The 19,166-nt window shown below is 43.8% G+C and overlaps 1 protein-coding gene across 6 annotated transcripts in view; it reads left to right on the top strand.

The window, feature by feature from the left end:
• Positions 1-12,564, top strand: part of RNF38 (ring finger protein 38) — a 316,802-nt gene extending 304,238 nt beyond the window's left edge. For all 6 annotated transcript variants that reach the window (XM_056518279.1, XM_056518281.1, XM_056518280.1 and 3 more), the window contains 3 exons: positions 1,685-1,806; positions 9,776-9,875; positions 10,796-12,564. In XM_056518279.1, coding sequence (XP_056374254.1) covers positions 1,685-1,806; positions 9,776-9,875; positions 10,796-10,858 — 285 coding nt within the window. In that variant the 3' untranslated portion in view covers positions 10,859-12,564. The remainder of the gene's footprint in view (positions 1-1,684; positions 1,807-9,775; positions 9,876-10,795) is intronic.
• The last annotated feature ends 6,602 nt before the right edge of the window (positions 12,565-19,166 follow it).

Below are 19,166 nucleotides of genomic sequence, written 5' to 3'. Positions count from 1 at the left end.
GGGGTTTTTTCAGTTTTTGCATTTTCGTTTTTTGCTCTTGCTTTAAAAAATCATAACTCTTTAAATTTTGCACCTAAAAATCCATATGATTGCTTATTTTTTGCGCCACCAATTCTACTTTGTAATGACGTCAGTCATTTTGCCCAAAAATCTACGGTGAAACGGAAAAAAAAATCATTGTACGACAAAATTGAAAAAAAAAATGCTGTTTTGTAACTTTTGGGGGCTTCCATTTCTACGTAGTACATATTTCGGTAAAAATGACACCTTATCTTTATTCTGTAGGTCCATACGATTAAAATGATACCCTACTTATATAGGTTTGATTTTGTCGTACTTGTGGAAAAAATCATAACTACATGCAGGAAAATGTATACGTTTAAAATTGTCATCTTCTGACCCCTATAACTTTTTTATTTTTCCGCGTATGGGGCGGTATGAGGGCTCATTTTTTGTGCCGTGATCTGAAGTTTTTAACGGTACCATTTGTGCATTGATAGGACTTATTGATTGCTTTTTATTCATTTTTAAATGATATAAAAAGTGACCAAAAATGCACTATTTTGGACTTTGGAATTTTTTTTTCGCGTACGCCATTGATCGAGCGGTTTAATTAACGATATGTTTTTATAATTCGGACATTTCTGCACGCGGTGATACCATATGTTTTTATTTTTATTTACTGTTTTTTTTTTTATGGTAAAAAGGGGGTGATTCAAACTTTTAATAGGGGAGGGGTTAAATGATCTTCACTTTTTTTTTTTATTTTTTTTTTTTTGCAGTGTTATAGCTCCCATAGGGGGCTATAACACTGCACACACTGATCTTTCACATTGATCACTGGTTTCTCATAGGAAACCAGTGATCGATGATTCTGCCGCTTGACTGCTCATGCCTGGATCTCAGGCACTAAGCAGTCATTTGGCGATCGGACAGCGAGGAGGCAGGTAAGGACCCTCCGGCTGTCCTGCAAGCTGTTCGGGATGCCGCGATTCCGCCGCGGCTATCCTGAACAGCCCAATGAACTAACCGGCAGTTTTTACTTTCACTTTCAGCCATGTGGCTCAGCTCTGAGCGCACGGCTAAAGGGTTAATAGCGCGCCGCTCGCTATTAGCGGCGGGTTCCAGCTTCACTAGGACGCCGGGCCCGCTGTGATATGATGCGGGGTTACCGTGTAACCCCGCGTTATATCATGGGAGCAGGACCAAGGACGTACCGGTACGTCCTTGGTCCTTAAGGGGTTAAAGGGTACCTTTCATAAAAAAGTTTTCTTTTTTTTTTTATATATTATACATTAATGTATGCAGAATAACTTTCCAATGGCATGTTATTAAAAAATATGCTTCTTTCTATTTAATTTTCCACTTCCAAAATTACGACTAGGGGTCTCCCTACCAGTCCTGGCCGCAAGCCTTTTTTAAAAAAAATGTTTTAATAGATTTCAGAGTCATGCTGGAGTCCTAAATCTCAGACTGCAGCCAGGACACAGACAAGCTCAGCACTTCTCCCTGCCTGTCAATCAGAGCACAGCAGGGGGGGGGGCAGGATTAGGGAGAGTTTAGATCATGATAGGTACTCTTTAAGCTTTGCAAATTATCTTGTTTTCCATAATGTTTCTCCTCTCCCACCCACCCTTTGTCTAAATTAATTTCATATATTTATCTACTTATCCTTTCATTGTAGGCATTGCTAAATCTTGCTGAAAGACTGGGAGAAGCTAAACCACGAGGATTAACAAAAGCAGATATAGAACAGCTTCCGTCATATAGATTTAACCCAAACAACCACCAGTCGGAACAGACTTTGTAAGTTTTATTAGAAAAAAATAAAGCTGAATAGACAAGCCATAGCAGTTGGTTGTCTATTCAGCTATTAATTGGAGAGTGGCTTTTATCACTTGTCTAAACCTAACCACAGACAGAAGATGACTGCTGGCAAAACTGGCAATCTGTTCTCTGTATCCATATCGGAAAGCTAACCCATTTTTATATGGATACTAGTTTTACTTGGGAAAGCCTCTGTTATGATCAGTAACTGATAAAGTCCTCTTGAACAAGAGACCCTGTTTTAGTGGCCCTCTGCTCTGGATCAGAGAGGTGGGACCCAAGCTGGGCTCGAATAGGACATGGGGATAAGGTTTGTCTTTGTGAGCATTGCTCTTTAAAGGGAATCTGTCATCAGCATCACCTAGACTAGCCTGGTACATTGAATTGCTGCGGGTGATGCTGATTTCCTTTTTTCCTATGTGGCCCCATTCCCAAATTATGCCTTGAAAATCCCAAATATGCAAATGAAGTGCACAGGTCCTTCCTTCACACTTAACACTCTGTACTTAATTTGCATATTAAAATTTGCAAGCATAACTTGATAACGGGGCCACATGAGCGGGGTGTAAGTAAACGACAGTGGAATCAGCATAACCCACACTATTACCCTGTACCAGCAGGTTACTGTAAGTGGCCCTGTATCAGCAGGTTACTGTAAGTGGCTTATAAAGTTTGACTTGTGATTTTTATTGATGTCCCAAAGCAAACAATCACAGAAAAGACCTGGACAAATAGATATAAAAAAAAAAACACTATACCGTGCAAACTAACAAATTCACTGAAGCACCGGAATTAAAACTTAACCTTTAATTATCACCAGTTAGAACTTATCAGTACCCCTCAAGATGCAAAAAACATAATAAAGACGGGTTCAAAAAAATCTGATATAGATATATCTTAGTATCAAGGTGGTCAGGGTTCTTGTAATTGTAACACACACAAATCCACCTAGCAATAATTATTATTCTACAGCCCAGCTTCAAATAAAGCATCAAAAATCTAAATTATTTTCATGCCCAACGAGTTTCACCTGGCTGGTAATCGGGATCCTCCGAAAACAATGCTGGGACAAACAAATATGTATACAGATACAAACAGAACCCGATCGAAGTATACCTCCGTTAGCATGGTCTCAAAATGGGACGTGCACACTTTCTACAGTGTGGCGCATGCGTCAATCACCATGTAACAGCGGGCACCACTTCTGCTTATGTATAGTAGGTTTAGTGCATGCGCCATCTCAGCCATACTATAACTCTGCATGGAATTTATATCAAGCATGTGCAAGGGCAAAATAATTGGTGATAATAAATCAATATCAACATCCGTTCACTATTCTTAACAGGTATCGCCAGCAGCTTGTAAAGAGGGATTTTTGTCTTGCCGTAAAATCCTTTTCTCAGAGGATCCATTGGGGGACACAGACCTTGGGTGTATGCTGTTGTTGCTAGGAGACTTGACACTAAGGAAACCAAAAAGTCGGCTCCTCCCAGCAGGATATACCCGCCTACAGAGCCTGAGGTAATCAGTTTAGTCCCCAAGCAGTAGGAGAGAACCGAGAGGCAAAAAACCATGACCAGTCCGAGGAACCAGAACAAAAAAATTAACTGCACACACCCTCGGACAGGTAACCAAAACCGGAACACCAAAGAAAGGGCGGGAGCTGTGTCCCCCAATGGATCCTCTGAGAAATGGATTTTACGGTAAGACAAAAATCCCTCTTTCTCTATCGGCTCCATTGGGGGAAACAGACCTTGGGACGTACCAAAGCCGTCCCTATGGTGGGCACAGAAAACAATCAAGGGGCAGGCTGAGCCACCGCCGCCTGCAACACCTTACGGCCCAGACTAGCATCTGCGGATGCAAAGGTATGAACCTGGTAGAATTTAGTAAAAGTGTGCAAGAACGACCAGGTAGCCGCCTTACAAACTTGAGAGGCTGAGGCTCTGTTATGAAGAGCCCAGGAAGCTCCAACAGAACGCGTGAAATGAGCTGAAACCCTGAAAGGAGGGGTCTTCCCCCTACAACGGTAAGCCTCCAAAATGGCAGACCTGATCCACCGCGAAATGGTCGCCTTAGAGGCAGGTAGACCCTTACGGTGGCCGTCCATAAGGACAAAAAAGGAATCACACTGACGAAAAGATGATGTAACTGAGAGGTAGGTACCACATAAAGTTTATGAAGCAAACGCTCGCCGGGATGAGATGGAGCGGGACAAAAGGATGGGAAAACGATATCCTCATTAAGGTGGAAAGGAGAAACCACCTTAGGCAAGAAAGACGTAACCGGACGAAAAACAACTTTGTCCTGATGGACAATTAGAAAGGGAGAGCAGCAAGAAAGAGCCGCCAATTCCGAAACCCGTCTGATGGAGGTAATTGCCACCTTCCAGGAAAGGAGATGAAGGGAAACCTCCCTGAGGGGTTCGAAGGGCGCACCCTGTAGAGCGCCAAGGACCAAATTCAGATCCCAAGGGGGTGTAGGAGACCTGTAAGGAGGCGCCGCGTGGGCCACTCCTTGAAGAAAAGTCCGAACATGAGAATCAGATGCCAGAGGGCGTTGGAAAAGAATGGAAAGGGCAGATACTTGACCCTTTAAGGAGCTGAGAGCTAATTGTTGATCCAGCCCTGAATGCAAAAATGAAAGTTGTTGAGGAAGGGAGAACACAATTGGCACCAACGAAAATAAGGCCAGGTACAGTGGTAAATCATTGCGGAAGAGGGCTTGCGTGCCTTCAGCATACTGCGAATCACCTGTGTTGAGAAGCCACGGGCCCTTAGTACCGCGGTCTCAACCGCCACACCGTCAAATGCAGCGATGGTAAATTGCGGTGGCACAGGGGACCCTGAGAGAGAACGTCTGGACGAAGTGGAAGACGCAGCGGAACGTCGTCCAGGAGCCGGACGACGTCGGCATACCACGCCCTCCGAGGCCAATCTGGAGCCACGAGAATGGCAGGAATGTTCTCCGCTCTGAGCTTCCTCAGTACCCTGGGAAGGAGAGGAAGAGGAGGGAACAGATAAGGAAGGGTGAACCCCGATCAAGGAATTGTGCGTCCGCTGCTAGAGCACGGGGGTCCCGTGACTTTGACACATAGAGGGGAACCTTCTTGTTGTGGCGGGATGCAAAGAGGTCCACATCTGGAGTTCCCCAGAGGACACAGATCTCTGCAAACAGCTCCGGATGATGGGACCACTCTCTGGGATCGGGAGAGGACGGCTTAGGAAGTCCGCTTCCCAATTGTTTACGCCCGGAATATGGATAGCCGAGATGGCCGGAACCCTGAGAAGGATCTTGGAAACTTCGGCAATCGCTGCCGAGCTGCGGGTGCTGCCCTTGCGATTGATGTATGCCACCACAGTGGAGTTGTCCGACTGGACATGAACTGGGCGGCCCTGGAGAAGGTTCTCCCAATGTAACAGACAAAGGTAGATTGCTCTCAGTTCCAGGATGTTGATCGAGAAGAGTGTCTCCCTGGGAGACCAAAGGCCCTGGACTGTCCGGTCTCGGAAGACACCCCCCCCCCCCCCCCCAACCCGAAAGGCTGGCATCCGTCGTGACAACCAGCCAATGGAGGGAAGGAGCATCCCTGAAGAAGCAGGTGGGAGCGGAGCCACCACAGAAGGGAGTGGCGAGATGCCCGAGGAAGTACAATCTTGCTATCGAGGGACAATGGAGAACACCGGGATAGAATCGCAAGTTGAAGGGGATGAAAATGAAACTGAGTGAAGGGAACGGCCTCCATGGCCGCCACCATCCGACCCAGGACTTCCATGCAAAATCGAATGGACACTGGGGAAGGGTTCCTGAGTATACGAACCCCTGACAGAAGGGTCAATCGCCTGTGAACCCGGGTGGACTGGGTGTCGAACCGAAGTCCTAGAAAAACTAGGGACTGAGTTGGGGATAGATTGGACTAACCAACCGAAGCGAGACAGGGCCTGAAAGGTGAGGGTGAGGCTCTCTAGATTCTGGTCTCTGGACGGAGCCTTGATCAGAAGGTCATCCAAGTAAGGGATCACTGAGACCCCCCCCCCCCCCCCCCCCCCTTGTCCGAAGCAGGCCGATCACCGGTGCAAGGACTTTGGTGAATACCCTCGGAGCTGTGGCCAGGCCGAAGGGGAGAGCCACGAACTGGAAATGTCCCTCCGGGACAGCAAATCGGAGGAATCGCTGGTGCCCCGGAAAAATCTGAACATGGAGGTAGGCGTCCCTGATGTCCACCGAGGAAAGAAACTCTCCCTGATCCATGGTTGCCACAACCGAATGGAGAGACTCCGGTGCAGGAGGAGATGCCTGTTGAGAAGCTTTAGATCCAAGATTGGGCGTACGGAACCCTCTTTCTTGGGAACTACAAAGAGGTTGGACTAAAAACCTCGAAAGCGTTCCCTGGGAGGAACCGGGACGATGACACTCTGAATGAGGAGGGACCCCGAAAGGCTTTTGCCAAGGAGGGAGACTGCGGAGCTCGGGAAAGGTAAAAACGATCCTTTGGAAGAGAGGCAAACTCGATCCGGTAACCGCTGAACACCACGTCTCTGACCCAGGAGTCCTGCACCTGTGTGGTCCAGACGTCCCGGTAGAGTAACAAACGACCTCCCACCCGAGAAAAATCTTCGGGTGGGGGCAAAGGTAGGTTTGCGGGTACCCGCCTTGGGCGCAGAGCGGCCCGAACGGTTATCCGATTTCCAGGATGGGCGAGCCTGGAAGAAGGGAGCCGCCTTGTCCCAAGAAGGAGCCTGCCTATTCCCCTTCGTGACCCCGAAGGTCCAAAAGGACCGAAAAAAAAAGTTAGATTTACGGCGAGAGGTAGTCGTACAGGCCTTATTTTGAGGTAATAAGGAACTCTTCCCTCCTATGGCTTCCGAGATGATCTCGTCTAGGCGCTTACCAAAAAGCCGAGAGCCAGTAAAAGGAAGCTCAGTGAGAGACCTTTTTAGAAGCTGCGTCCGCATCCCAGGCTTTAAGCCACGCGGATCTACGGAGAGCCACAAGGTTACCCATGGCAAAGGCAGCACAGCGGGCCGACTGCATGGAAGCAGAACATTGTAAGTCTCCCGCTTTAGAAAGCAGGAGAATTAATTCGGCCAGTTCTTCCGAGGAAGCCCCAGAAGAAATGCCCTGGCGGAGTCAGGAAACCCAAATCGCAAGGGCCCTGGAAACCCAGGCAGAGGCAAAGGTAGGGAGAAGAGAACCCGTAGCCTCAAAGGCAAATTTAGCCAAGGTTTCCACCTTCTTGTCCGCTGGATCCTTAAAGGAAGCAGCATCGGACAAGGGTAGGGTAGTGGTCTTAGACGGGAGACTGGTGGGTCCACCGTAGGAGGTGAGGTCCACCGGGTCATAAGGTCCTTAGCAAAGGGATAACGCGCTTGAACCTTCTTTATTTCTTGAAACCTCTTGCCAGGGTGCCTCCAGGCAGACTCTAGCAAGGCTTCAAATTCAGCATGGGAGCTGAACGTTTTGGGTGCTGGACGGGCACGATAAAAGGAAACTTCTGGGACAGCGTCCGAAGTTCCTGGGTCCTCTAGGTGAAAGGTGTCTCTTATGGCCGAAACCAATGAGTCCACCGTATCAGTCATGTCTGCGTGGTCTTCTAAGTCAGAGACAGAAGCAGCCTCATCAACTAGTTCACCAGGGGAGTGGGAACAGGTGGAGGCAGCCTTAGAGGAGGGAGACACTGACCTGGCGCGTCGTTCTGGAGATTCAGAACGGCGACTCGGAGAGAGTCTTCTAGAAGAAAGCCACTTGTTTAGAGACGTAGCAGATGGACGGTGCCCATGAGAGGAGCGCCTATGCCTGTACCAAGACTCAGGAGAGGAGTCAGAGGACTGACCCCTATTACACTTGTGAGAGCGTTTAAAATAGGGTGAGGGAGAGCGAGGCTCTCTAGGGGAACGGTGTAAGGAAGACCTCTCTAAGGCAGTCACCACAGAGCCAAGTCAGAAATAGACTGAGAGAGGGAAGACACCCATATTGGAGGGGCAGCAGAACCCACTGGGTCTGGGGGAGCATCCTGAATAGGAATACCAGGGGGATCAGGAGGTGCAGTGGTGCAGACGGAACAAGTGGGTACAGCAGACCCAGGCATTTTGGAGTTACAGCTCTTACAAGAGTCGTAGGTGACCAGGACTTCAGGTACCTGTTTTAGAGGGAGGAACAGTTCTGGGCTCGGACATGAAAAAGACAAAATGAAACAGCCTTACCAGCGTCCGTGTCCCCTCAGGCAGCCGCTGTGAAGAAAACGAAAAGGGAGAGAACACTAGCAGGGACGGCCGGACCAATCAGAAACGAGGGTCCGGACTAGACTGAGGCGCCTCTGATTGGCTGACAGATCCCTGCTCAGTCCCCATTGGCCAGAGAGATTTGTGCTCTTTCAAGGGCGCGAACTCTGAGAGAAAGAAGGAGGCCGGTAAATAATGGTGCACGCTCCCGTCCCTGAAGCTTATGTGAGTGAAGGGGAATGGGAGCGAGCGAGAATGCCGACACAGCGGCCGCTGCGAAGGTGAAAGTAAACTGCGCCCCGGCCGCGTCTCATAGGACGCGGACAGAGCACAGAAGTAACTAAAGTAGAAAAGGCAGCCATGGCTGCTGATAGCTGTTAAAAGAAATCCATACACAGTCCTACACCACTGACTCCGTAGGCCCGTAAGGAGAATACTCACCTCAATCTGAAGAACTCACCTCATGAAGTCTTCAGCCAGCTTTTTTGTCACCTGCGTCATGCCGGGCTTGAAAAGCGAGACGCGCAGGGAAAAGTGGGGGACCCGGACCCATAAGGTACAACCCCAAGCGCTGACCGTTGGCAAGAGGGGGTTAACAGTACATCCATGATGCTTGTGCCCCCTCAATCGCAAATGGGGAAACAGTGAACGCTATGTTCCGGAGTCCCCACCTGAAAAAAGAAAAATAAAGGGGAATAAGAAAAACTAAACATCCCTATTCTGTAAAAATAAAAAAAAATGTTAGACCAAGTCTGGGGGGAAACCCAGACTAGTGTCCATCTCCTGCGACACTAAGCTAAAACTGATTACCTCAGGCTCTGTAGGCGGGTATATCCTGCTGGGAGGAGCCGACGTTTTGGTTTCCTTAGTGTCAAGTCTCCTAGCAACAACACCATACACCCAAGGTCTGTGTCCCGCCAATGGAGCCGATAGAGAAAGATTTATTAGATAAGATAGCATAGCTAGATTCTATTGTCATAGGGGTGAATATAGATAAAAAAGAAAGAAAAAAAAACTTTTATAATAGCAAAAATGCCTCCAATTGGAATTCATTCCCAGGGAAAAGTCTGTCCATGCCGGAATGTAATCATATAGGGTTCAGTCCAGCTTATAATAATAATAATTAGATGAGTAAGGAGAAGTAGTAAAGATAAAGCAAATTAGAAATAGAATTTTTTTTGTACAAAAATGTTAATCTCATCTCCTTAATAAAGGTCCTACTTCCCCTATCTAATAGTATGCCCTAGTGTCCCACTGGGGGGGTGGGTCCAGTGGGTGTTATCCCTAGCCTTCTTAGCCCAAAATGTTTTACTAACTGTTGGTTACTAACTGATTCACCACTTAAAGGGGTATTCCAGGAAAAAATAGAAGAATAGGTTTGCTATGGAGATTTTCTTCTTCTCTGGGCAGTTCCCGAGACAGGTGTCATCAGAGAGCAGTTAGACAGAAAAGAACTACTCAACTTCATCAGCTCATAAGTACTGAAAGGATTAAGATTTTTTATTTTTATTTTTTATAGAAGTAATTTACAAATCTGTTTAACTTTCTGGAGCCAGTTGATTTATAAAAAAAATAATAATTTTTCCTGGATAACCCCTTTAAAGCCATACATGTTGAGTTAGTTTATTTATTTTTGTCTGTCAAGGTTTTTCTAGTCGAATAGTGTGAATTAATGAAACTTTTTTTTTTTTATTATTATTATTTTTTTTTTTTCTCCTTCTTTTCAGGTGTGTAGTATGCATGTGTGATTTTGAGTCAAGGCAACTTCTAAGAGTCTTACCGTGCAACCATGAATTCCATGCCAAGTGTGTCGACAAGTGGCTTAAGGTGAGATTTTATTTCTTCCAATAGTAAGCTTTTATTAAAGTTTTCAAAATCTAAGCTACAAACAAAACAAAACATAAAGGATAAAGGGGGACCCCCAAGAGGGAAAAGACAGGGGAAAAGCAAAAGACTGAAGATGAAACTTAAAACAAACTAGGCACCATAGAGAAAACAAAGAGTGACTTGAGCAGAGGGGAAAACCAGATGAGGCAGAAGAAGCCTATATTAATGCAGGTAGCTACCTGGTCAGATCAAATAGTAACCCAAAGTGGAGCCGAATCACTTAAATTCACAAGTAGAAGCTGGACAATATATGCAGCATAAAAGTACTTAACCAAGTGAAGTACAGAATGCCTCCCCTGGAAGCTTGTGTTGTCAGTGCATATACCCTAGTGAATTTATTCCATATATATATATATATATATATATATATATATATATATATATATATATATATATATATATAATATTATACAGCAACAGGAGAATACAGCAGCACACTGCTAGCACAAAGATATAGATAAAACATGAGTATATAGATAAAACATGAAAAGCTATACAGCTGTAGTGCAATAAATGAAAATATGAAATTATGAGGTACTTAGCTTGCAAATTTGGCCGCCAAATTTGCAAGCCAAGTACCTCATAATTTCATAGTTTCATATTTTCATTTATTGCACTACAGCTGTATAGCTTTTCATGTTTTATCTATATACTCATGTTTTAGCTATATACTCATGTTTCATCTATATCTTTGTGCTAGCAGTGTGCTGCTGTATTCTCCTGTTGCTGTATATTTAGCCCAGCAGCTTGCACCTGTAAGCCAGGTCTTTACAATAGTTTGGAATCAATAGTGCTGGCCAACTTATTCTTTGGTTAATAATTTTTATTATTATTAATTTGTCCTATTCTCTCTTCTCTAGGCAAACCGTACCTGTCCTATATGTCGAGCTGATGCTTCAGAAGTGCATCGTGATTCAGAATGACCAGTCTGAGAGCACAAGTCCAGCTCGGGTGTTCCTAGTCACATGTGTATTTGTGTATTTTCAGATGCACATGCACAATAAGCATCCATTGAACTGAACCCGTGTGGCTTCCAGCCTATTCTTTACACAAAAGGGTCGATGGACCTCTTTTTGCACTGTGTGATTTAATCAATTATAAAGCTTCTAATTAGTCTTCACAATTATGGGATTGTTATACTAACCGTGTGATTGGGACTCCAAAGATTATTATTTTTTATATATTTCCTTAGCTTATTTTGTGTGTGCACTAACATTCCCTGGTTTTTGTGTGATCATTCCGAGTGTTTTTGCTGCAAGATTACGTGGATGTGATCTTTTAGCATGTGCTTTTATATTTAAACGGGAAAAAAAAAACTAAAAACAGAATACAGTGGTAGCTCCAAACAATTTAGCAATCTACCTTATTATAGAGCCTTCAGATACTGTGAGAGCGGACGGATGGAATGTAAGACTCTGTGGTAGTGGCCATGTTGCTTTTGTATGTTTGCTTGGGTCAAGCACAAGAGCGTATGTATGGTGGAGAACATATATACCAGAATGTTCTGAGAACGTATGTATGTAGTATTACTTATGCTGCAATGTATAATCTTGTGTGTTATTTAAGCAGTACTAGTACTGTACACTGGTTAATTTTCTTGTGTTTGCAGTTGCACACTGAATGCTAAGGGTGTAGCAATCTATAGGCATTTCACACCCCTTTCTTAATTTTTCATATTACTTTTTTCCATACCACTTATACCGCTTTTTGCTTTATGCCACTGCAGGGGAAAAAAAGACATTTTTGCTCAACATTTTTTTTATTTTTTTATAGAATACTACATCAATAATGTGTACACATTAATTTAGCAACAAAATAAGCTATTCATTTTTCACAATGTATTAAATTAAATGTCTATTCTAGTGGATCACATCAATTATGTACATAAAGTGACAAAAGCTGAAAATTCATTCACCACCAAAGATTAATTTACATGCCCCCTACAATCCAGGGATCAAATAGTGTCTCCTTGTATCCACCCTTTTTTTTATTTTTTTATTTTTTTAATAATTGTCTGCGTTGTCTTTAAAAAGTGCATGTAGGGCCCGTGTTAGCTAAACTTGGAGGTTGTGCCTCTTATTTCTGGGAGGAAAAGTTGGATTTTCAGCTTTGCCTGTAACGTTGCTTTATGGGTAACAAACTTATTAGTTATATAACTTTCTAGACCATCATGTTTGTTTGTTTTTTCTTTTTTTTTTTCTTTTTCTGGAAAAGTATGTATTAAGTTGGCTTTTCCTGGATGAGTAAAATAGTGTATATCATATTCGCTATGCTACATCAAGACCACCACATAACCATGTCTGGCTGCTGCTCTGTTATACTGTTTCTTATGTTTTCAATTGGTTAGGTAACAGTCTTCACCTAAAGAACCTATATGGAATGTATACCTGTATGTATCGCAACATTTTATTTAAAGGTGCTGCAAAGAGTGAAAGATAGCAATAATGGTTTCCTCTAGTCTCATTGCTGGTTACTTTTTGTTGTTAGAAACCTCTTTTTTAATGGCACAACTTTAACTAATTAAGATTTAGTTACATAAATAACTTATTTTGGGGCTCATTCATATTGCCACAGGGCTCAGCTATAGAAGTCCGATGAAATGAGGGGAGTTTAATGTAAAAAAAAATAATGCATGCACTATTTTATTTTATTTTTTTCCTCACCAAACTCCTGTAATCTACCAGATCCCCAACTGACCCCATACAAGTCAAGGAGATTTGTTGTGACTCAGTGGTGTCAGTTGTGCTCCGACCTGTTTTGTGGCCAAAAAGGAAAAAAAAGCCAAGCAGATCCAGAACTGGACGGAGCACGACAGCAATGTGAACCTGGCCTAAGTGTACGTTCTTATTAAAATATGTTCTACAAAGAAAGCAAGAACATTTATTAAGTGATATGTATCCAAAGGACAATTTATTTTGAGACCTGTTCTTGTTTACTTTTTGATGGTTATGTCACAGTTAAAATAATGGCACCCATACCAGCAAAATTTCATCCATGTCACAAATTAGATTTAAATCCTATTACTGGCTCCTGCACATGAGCAGTAATACTGCACCTCTACTTTTTTTTTTTTTCCTGTCTGCTTCTATATGAATCATGTCATGCTCCATTGCATACCTTTATTACAGAGTCACTATCCCATAATAATGTTGCTTTTGTGGTAGTGACTATTTGCTTGTTTAATGCCCATTTTTTACATGCACAAAATCAAGTAGAAAATTCAAGATTCTAAGGTTGCCCATTTGGAAATTCTGTTTCTTCTATAAATGCATTTTTGCAAATTGTTATATTCTTGTTTATTTTTTTTTTCTCCTGCAATGCTATTTAAATGGTTAAGTTTTTTCCTTTTGGTTGCAACAGCACAAGCAGCACAAATATGAATCTAGCTCTATTTTGCTGCCAGTCCCAGCTTTAAGTTGTGTGTGTGCGTGTGTATCATAACTTGTGATGCATGTCTGACCCTCGTACTTGTCACAGTTTTGTGTCTCAAGACAGTGTTATTCCATGCTGCTTGTCCTTTATCCGAGCTTGTGGTTCAGTGGACTAAGACAAAAGCACAAATTGCCTGTGGTTTTTACACAATGATGCCTCCATTACCCAAAAAGTAAAAACGCCACTGTTTAAAAAAATAAATAAAAAATAATAAAATTAGTAATCTCTACATTATTCTGAAACCAAATGGACAAAAGTTGCTTTTACTATCTTTAAATTAACAACCAGCCACTGGACGTAAATTTTTTTATTTAATATTTTTTTTTTTTTTTTTTACTTACGAAACCATGTTATTGCAGAAATGTAACACCACACTCCTCTTATAGTGCTACAAATACTTTTATATACTGCGAAGAAAAACTTTTTACCTGTATAGAATTAAAAACACTACTACACTCAATATTCACTTTATTAAAGCATGCAAGCATCGCACTATTTCTAGCTTAGACTAAGATCAATGCAAAAAAAGAAAAAAAAAGTCTAGGGTACACATTTAATATGTAATATTCTGTTCACTTTCTGGCACAATGCAATTTACTAAACTTTCCTTTGACCACAAATTGTTATAAGAGCAGGGTCAGGGTTTTTTCTTTATCGCACTCTGGAGGCTGGTACTTCTGGAGTGTTTTTGGAATTTAAAACTTTTATTTTTTATTTTTTGCATGGGTCTCTTGCAGATGTGCTGACCTACTTCCTGTGGTTACTGTATTAAATAGACCTCTATCTATGAAAAGCACACATGCATGGGTTCTGAACCAGCTCGGACTGACTACAACCTTTTTTTTTTTCTTTAAATTTTTACTAAAGACCAACATGTCCAGGAGCCAGAGGATATTTCTCAGCTGTTACTGCCATATGTTCTACATCTGATGCCTCTAGCCTGCAGTAGTGCCTGACCTGCACAAGAATTAATACATATGTTGGTTGTCATCTCCCACTCCCTAAACTTTTTATCAACTGTTGGCTTCAGCATCTGGTATTTTTGTTTTGCGTTTTCCTTTAGTTTTGCATGAAATCTTAGCTTTTTCATGTTTTTATGGTTCTTGTCTAAGAGTGGTTATCAAGGCCTATAGATGTTCAGGGTTTTATTTGAGACTTATCTTGTTTCCCTATGGTCTGTTTTTTAACATGCTTCTCTGCCACTGTTACAGTATTTTTATTACCCCTTTCCTATTAAATGTTTTAAACTGAATTATCTTTAGGCCTTACAGGAATGAGCCTTTTGCCTGTTCTCCCCTCTTGGTACATTTACAGTTACCTCATTTTGCTATTTATGTGTTTTTGTTTTGTTTTTTGTTTTTTCAGATTTGCCAATGAAAGCTTATAAATTTTATTGGGTTCATATTTTTTTCTTTAAATTCTCTATTGTATCATTTAACATGACATGTAGTTTTAAATGTATTATAAATATCTGTAACCAAATCATTTGAAGGCTTGATAAATTTTTAACAAAATTTGTACATTTTTTATGAGAGTTACTAGTAATGCTTTACTAAGTAGTGCAATGATTTATTTTTATTTTTACCCCCTGTGTCCAATTTTGGAGTTGAGAGAGGGTTGTTCAGTAATAAATGTATGATGTACACTTACTGCTTTTGCCTGTTTTTGTGTTTTCTTTATTGTAGCAGGAGATGTAGAATGATGAAAAGCAAATTCAATTTAAGTAAAGATGACTTTCACCTATGAAATTAACATGGGAAGTAGCTTGCATGTCCCCCTATCAGTGTTGGGGCATCCAGCTTTTTTTTTTTTTTTTCTTAGCAGCAGGAAAGACCAAGATGGTCAGAAGAGATAACAAACGTTCAAAAAAACTATCAAAAGCTGAGAAGAATAGGCAACATTATACTTTTCCTTTGCATCAGTTTTGATGCATCTCCATTATGTACAATAGCCAGAAATTCACACTTGCCTCTTATGATGGCACTAGAGATGAGCGAATCAAAGCTGACGAACCCAAATTTGTTACGAATTTCAGGAGATATTCGATTTGCAACGAATGCGAATATTGCTGCGATTCTATTGCGCAAACCGCTTTATTAAACTCAATTTACTGCGGTGCAGGCTCCAGGGCATCTAAAATGGCGGATCCACATGTCAGTACATGAGGCAAGGAACGCTGGGAAGGCAAGGCGCGAAGGGAAGTAGGTGGGGGATGACCCTGAATCACATGCAGGATGCAACCTATCAGCAGCCAGCCACCCCTGTGATGTCACAGCCCTATATAATCAGCAGCCATAATTTCGTCTCCTCACTTCATTACAATACACTGCAGAAGGATCATAGGACGCAGAGCCTTTGTGTGTGTGTGTGTGTGTGTTACAGCAGAGAAAAGCACATCCAGCAGCGTTTAACATCCTCCTAGTCACATCAGTGTTCTCGTGGACGGAGATCATTGTTTTTTTTTTCACTGAAAAGGATTTTTATTGCAGCTGCAGGCATTAACCTCCCAGTCACTTTCTTCGGCATAGTATTACAGAGAGGGGCACATAGCTGTGTGTTGCCTCATACATTTCAACAAGCTGCCTCAACTTCATAAACCTTAGCAAAGGAGGCAGGAAGCAGTTGATAAATAAGTCACACATAAGCAAAAAAAAATAGTAAGAAAAAAAATTACTAAAAAAAGGAATGCATAAGCAAACATTGATAAATGTCCCCCTATATGGTCTCCTCATGCTTCAGCCAACTCCAGGCTGTGTCATTCAGGCAATATATGGTTTACTGATGCTGCTGGGTCTGGGAATAAAAATGTTGTTATGGTAGCACTAGCTACCCAAAATCTTCACTTTAAATTTCAGAATTAATCTTAGGGATTGTGAAGCCCTAGTGTCTACTCATGCTGCTGCCAACTCCTGGCTGTGTCATTCGGACACTATATGGTCTCCTCATGTTTCAGCCAACACCAGGCTGTGTCACTCAGGCAATATATGGTTTACTGATGCTGCTGGGCCTGGGCCTAAACATGTTTTATGGTAGCACTAGCTACCATAAATCTTCAATTTAAATTTCAAAATTTGTCTTTTTTCTTAGGGATTGTGAAGCCCTGGGGTCTACTCATGCTGCTGCCAACTCCAGGCTGTACCATTCAGACACTATATGGTCTCCTCATGCTTCAGCCAACTCCCAGGCTGTGTCATTCAGCCAATATATGGCTCATTGATGCTGCTGGGCCTGGGCCTAAACATGTTTTATGGTAGCACTAGCTACCATAAATCTTCAATTTAAATTTCAAAATTCATCTTTTTTTCTTAGGGATTGTGAAGCCCTAGTGTCTACTCATGCTGCTGCTAGCTCCAGGCCGTGGCATTCAGCCACAATATGCTCATGCTGCCAACACCTCCATGCTGTTTCATTCAACCACTATATGGTCTCATGCTGCCAACACCTCCACGCTGTGTTCACCACTATATGGTCTCCTCATACTGATGCCACCTCCAGGCACTCTCATTGTGCCGCTCTGCGGCAGTCATTCTAAAAGCGATGTCATGCTGAATAACAGTATTTCACTACCCCAGCACACTCCATATGCGTGTTAGAACACAGAAAAGTGTTCTACACCCCTATTGAGGCCCTCTGTAGGCCAGAAATAGCCGTTTTTAATATAGATTCGCCACGAATAAATTCAGATTGAGACACATTTTTTTGAGGAAAATTAGTTGAATTGGCCGGATCTAATTTTTCAAAAGTTCGCTCATATCTAGATGGCACCATAAAGAGAAGGCCCTGTACCCAGGGAAGAGTTCCTCATCTGCTGCCCTAGTTGATACCTGTTCCTGGGGGGAAGCCTGGAAGTTCATTTCTAGCTTCCAGGCTAGCTCTTAGCCTGGGTAGACTATGATGGTATCCAGCCAGGAGAATCTGTAAACGACTATTAGGTGACTAAGTCCAGCACAGTGCTCTCTCTCTTTCACCTGGTATATGTGGCCATGTGGCTTCCTAGTGTCGGCCAGGATTTGGTTTGAGCAGCCTCTGGGTAGTAGTCTGGCTCAGGTGGGCATAATGGGGGCTTGATGTTGCTGGTTCACCTATGTTTTTCCCCACTTCTGGTCCCATATGGCAGAAACTGGAAGTGGGACATGTTGTTCTGCTGGACTTACAGGGTGATGGCACATAGGAGTATTTAAAACAGCTAAATAGGCTGAGATCTTCCTCTTCATACTATGCTGTCTAGCTTAAAAAGCAGAGTTTAAGCCACCATCCTTTCTGTTTAAGACTGTTTAGTCTGATTGGCTTACTGTGACTCTCTCAGCTCTTTTGGTGGCTATGTTTAATCCCTCATCTATGATGGTTCTTGCTAGTTCAGACTCTGGGGAAGATGGATTATTATGTTAAGGTAACCAGTGGTCAGAAAAATTGTCTTTAGATAATGATAATGCCAGGCAAGCCAAGCCACTGCAGCTGAAGACACTGGGCAATGTTTAATGCAGTGAGGCTTACTATAAGGGCAGGTTCACATTGAAAATCTCTGGCTGGACATGGCAAGTGCAACCAGCGGCGACTGAAATCAGTTGGCTCTAGGACTGTACGGACATTGCTGTCCTGATAGATGGCAATGTCTGCCATGCAGATTACGCCAAAACAATGAGTAAATTCAAAATCATAACCTTATAGGAGGCAGTTTTAAAATGTTCCCAGAGTTTAAGCCACCATCCGGCTGCAATATACTCATACTGTATCGGAGATGTGAATGCACCCAAAGTCTTAGTTCACACTGCATTAGCCCAGCATGTATAGGCTTATGTCATTATGCAGATATACCGTATTTATCGGGGTATACCACGCACCGGCCTATAACATGCACCCTCATTTTACCAAGGATATTTGGGTAAAAAAAGTTTTTTACCCAAATATCCATGGTAAAATGAGGGTGCGTGTGTGCGCGTGTATACCCTGATACAGCCCCAGGAAAGGCAGGGGGAGAGAGGCCGTCGCTGCCCGCTTCTCTCCCCCTGCCTTTCCTGGGGTCTAGAGCACTGCTGTCGGCCCTTCTCACCCCCTGGCTATCGGTGCCGCTGCCCGTTCTGTCCCCCTGACTATCGGTGCCGACGCCGATAGCCAGGGGGAGAGAAGCGGCGCCGACAGCCAGGGGGAGAGAAGGGGCAGCGGCACCCATTGCCAGCGCCGCTGCCCCGTTGCCTCCCCCCCATCCCCGGTGGCATAATTACCTGAGTCGGGTCCGCGCTGCTGCAGGCCTCCGGCGTGCGTCCCCTGCGTCGTTGCTATGCGCGGCGCACTGATGTCATGCGCCGCACCGTTCAGCGCATAGCAACGACGCCGGGGACGCACGCCGGAGGCCTGCAGCAGCGCGGACCCGACTCAGGTAATTATGCCACCGGGGATGGGGGGAGGCAACGGGGCAGCGGCGCCGGCAATGGGTGCCGCTGCCCCTTCTCTCCCCCTGGCTGTCGGCGCCGCTTCTCTCCCCCTGGCTATCGGTGCCGGCACCGATAGTCAGGGGGACAGAACGGGCAGCGGCGCCGATAGCCAGGGGGTGAGAAGGGCCGACAGCAGCGCTCTAGACCCCAGGAAAGGCAGGGGGAGAGAAGCGGGCAGCGACGGCCTCTCTCCCCCTGCCTTTCCTGGGGGTGTATCGGGGTATAACACGCACACAGACTTTAGGCTAAAAATTTTAGCCTAAAAAGTGCGTGTTATACGCCGATAAATACGGTATATGGACAGTGGGTCGGCTTGGTTAACCTGCTGGATTAATGCAATGTAAACCCAGAGTTGCAAGTAGCTAAG

This window comes from Hyla sarda, chromosome 1 (genome assembly GCF_029499605.1).
Source record: "Hyla sarda isolate aHylSar1 chromosome 1, aHylSar1.hap1, whole genome shotgun sequence".
Classification (NCBI taxonomy): Eukaryota; Metazoa; Chordata; class Amphibia; order Anura; family Hylidae; genus Hyla; species Hyla sarda.
The sequence above is the reverse complement of the archived record's forward strand: the minus strand, read 5'-3'. Positions and strand labels throughout refer to the sequence as shown.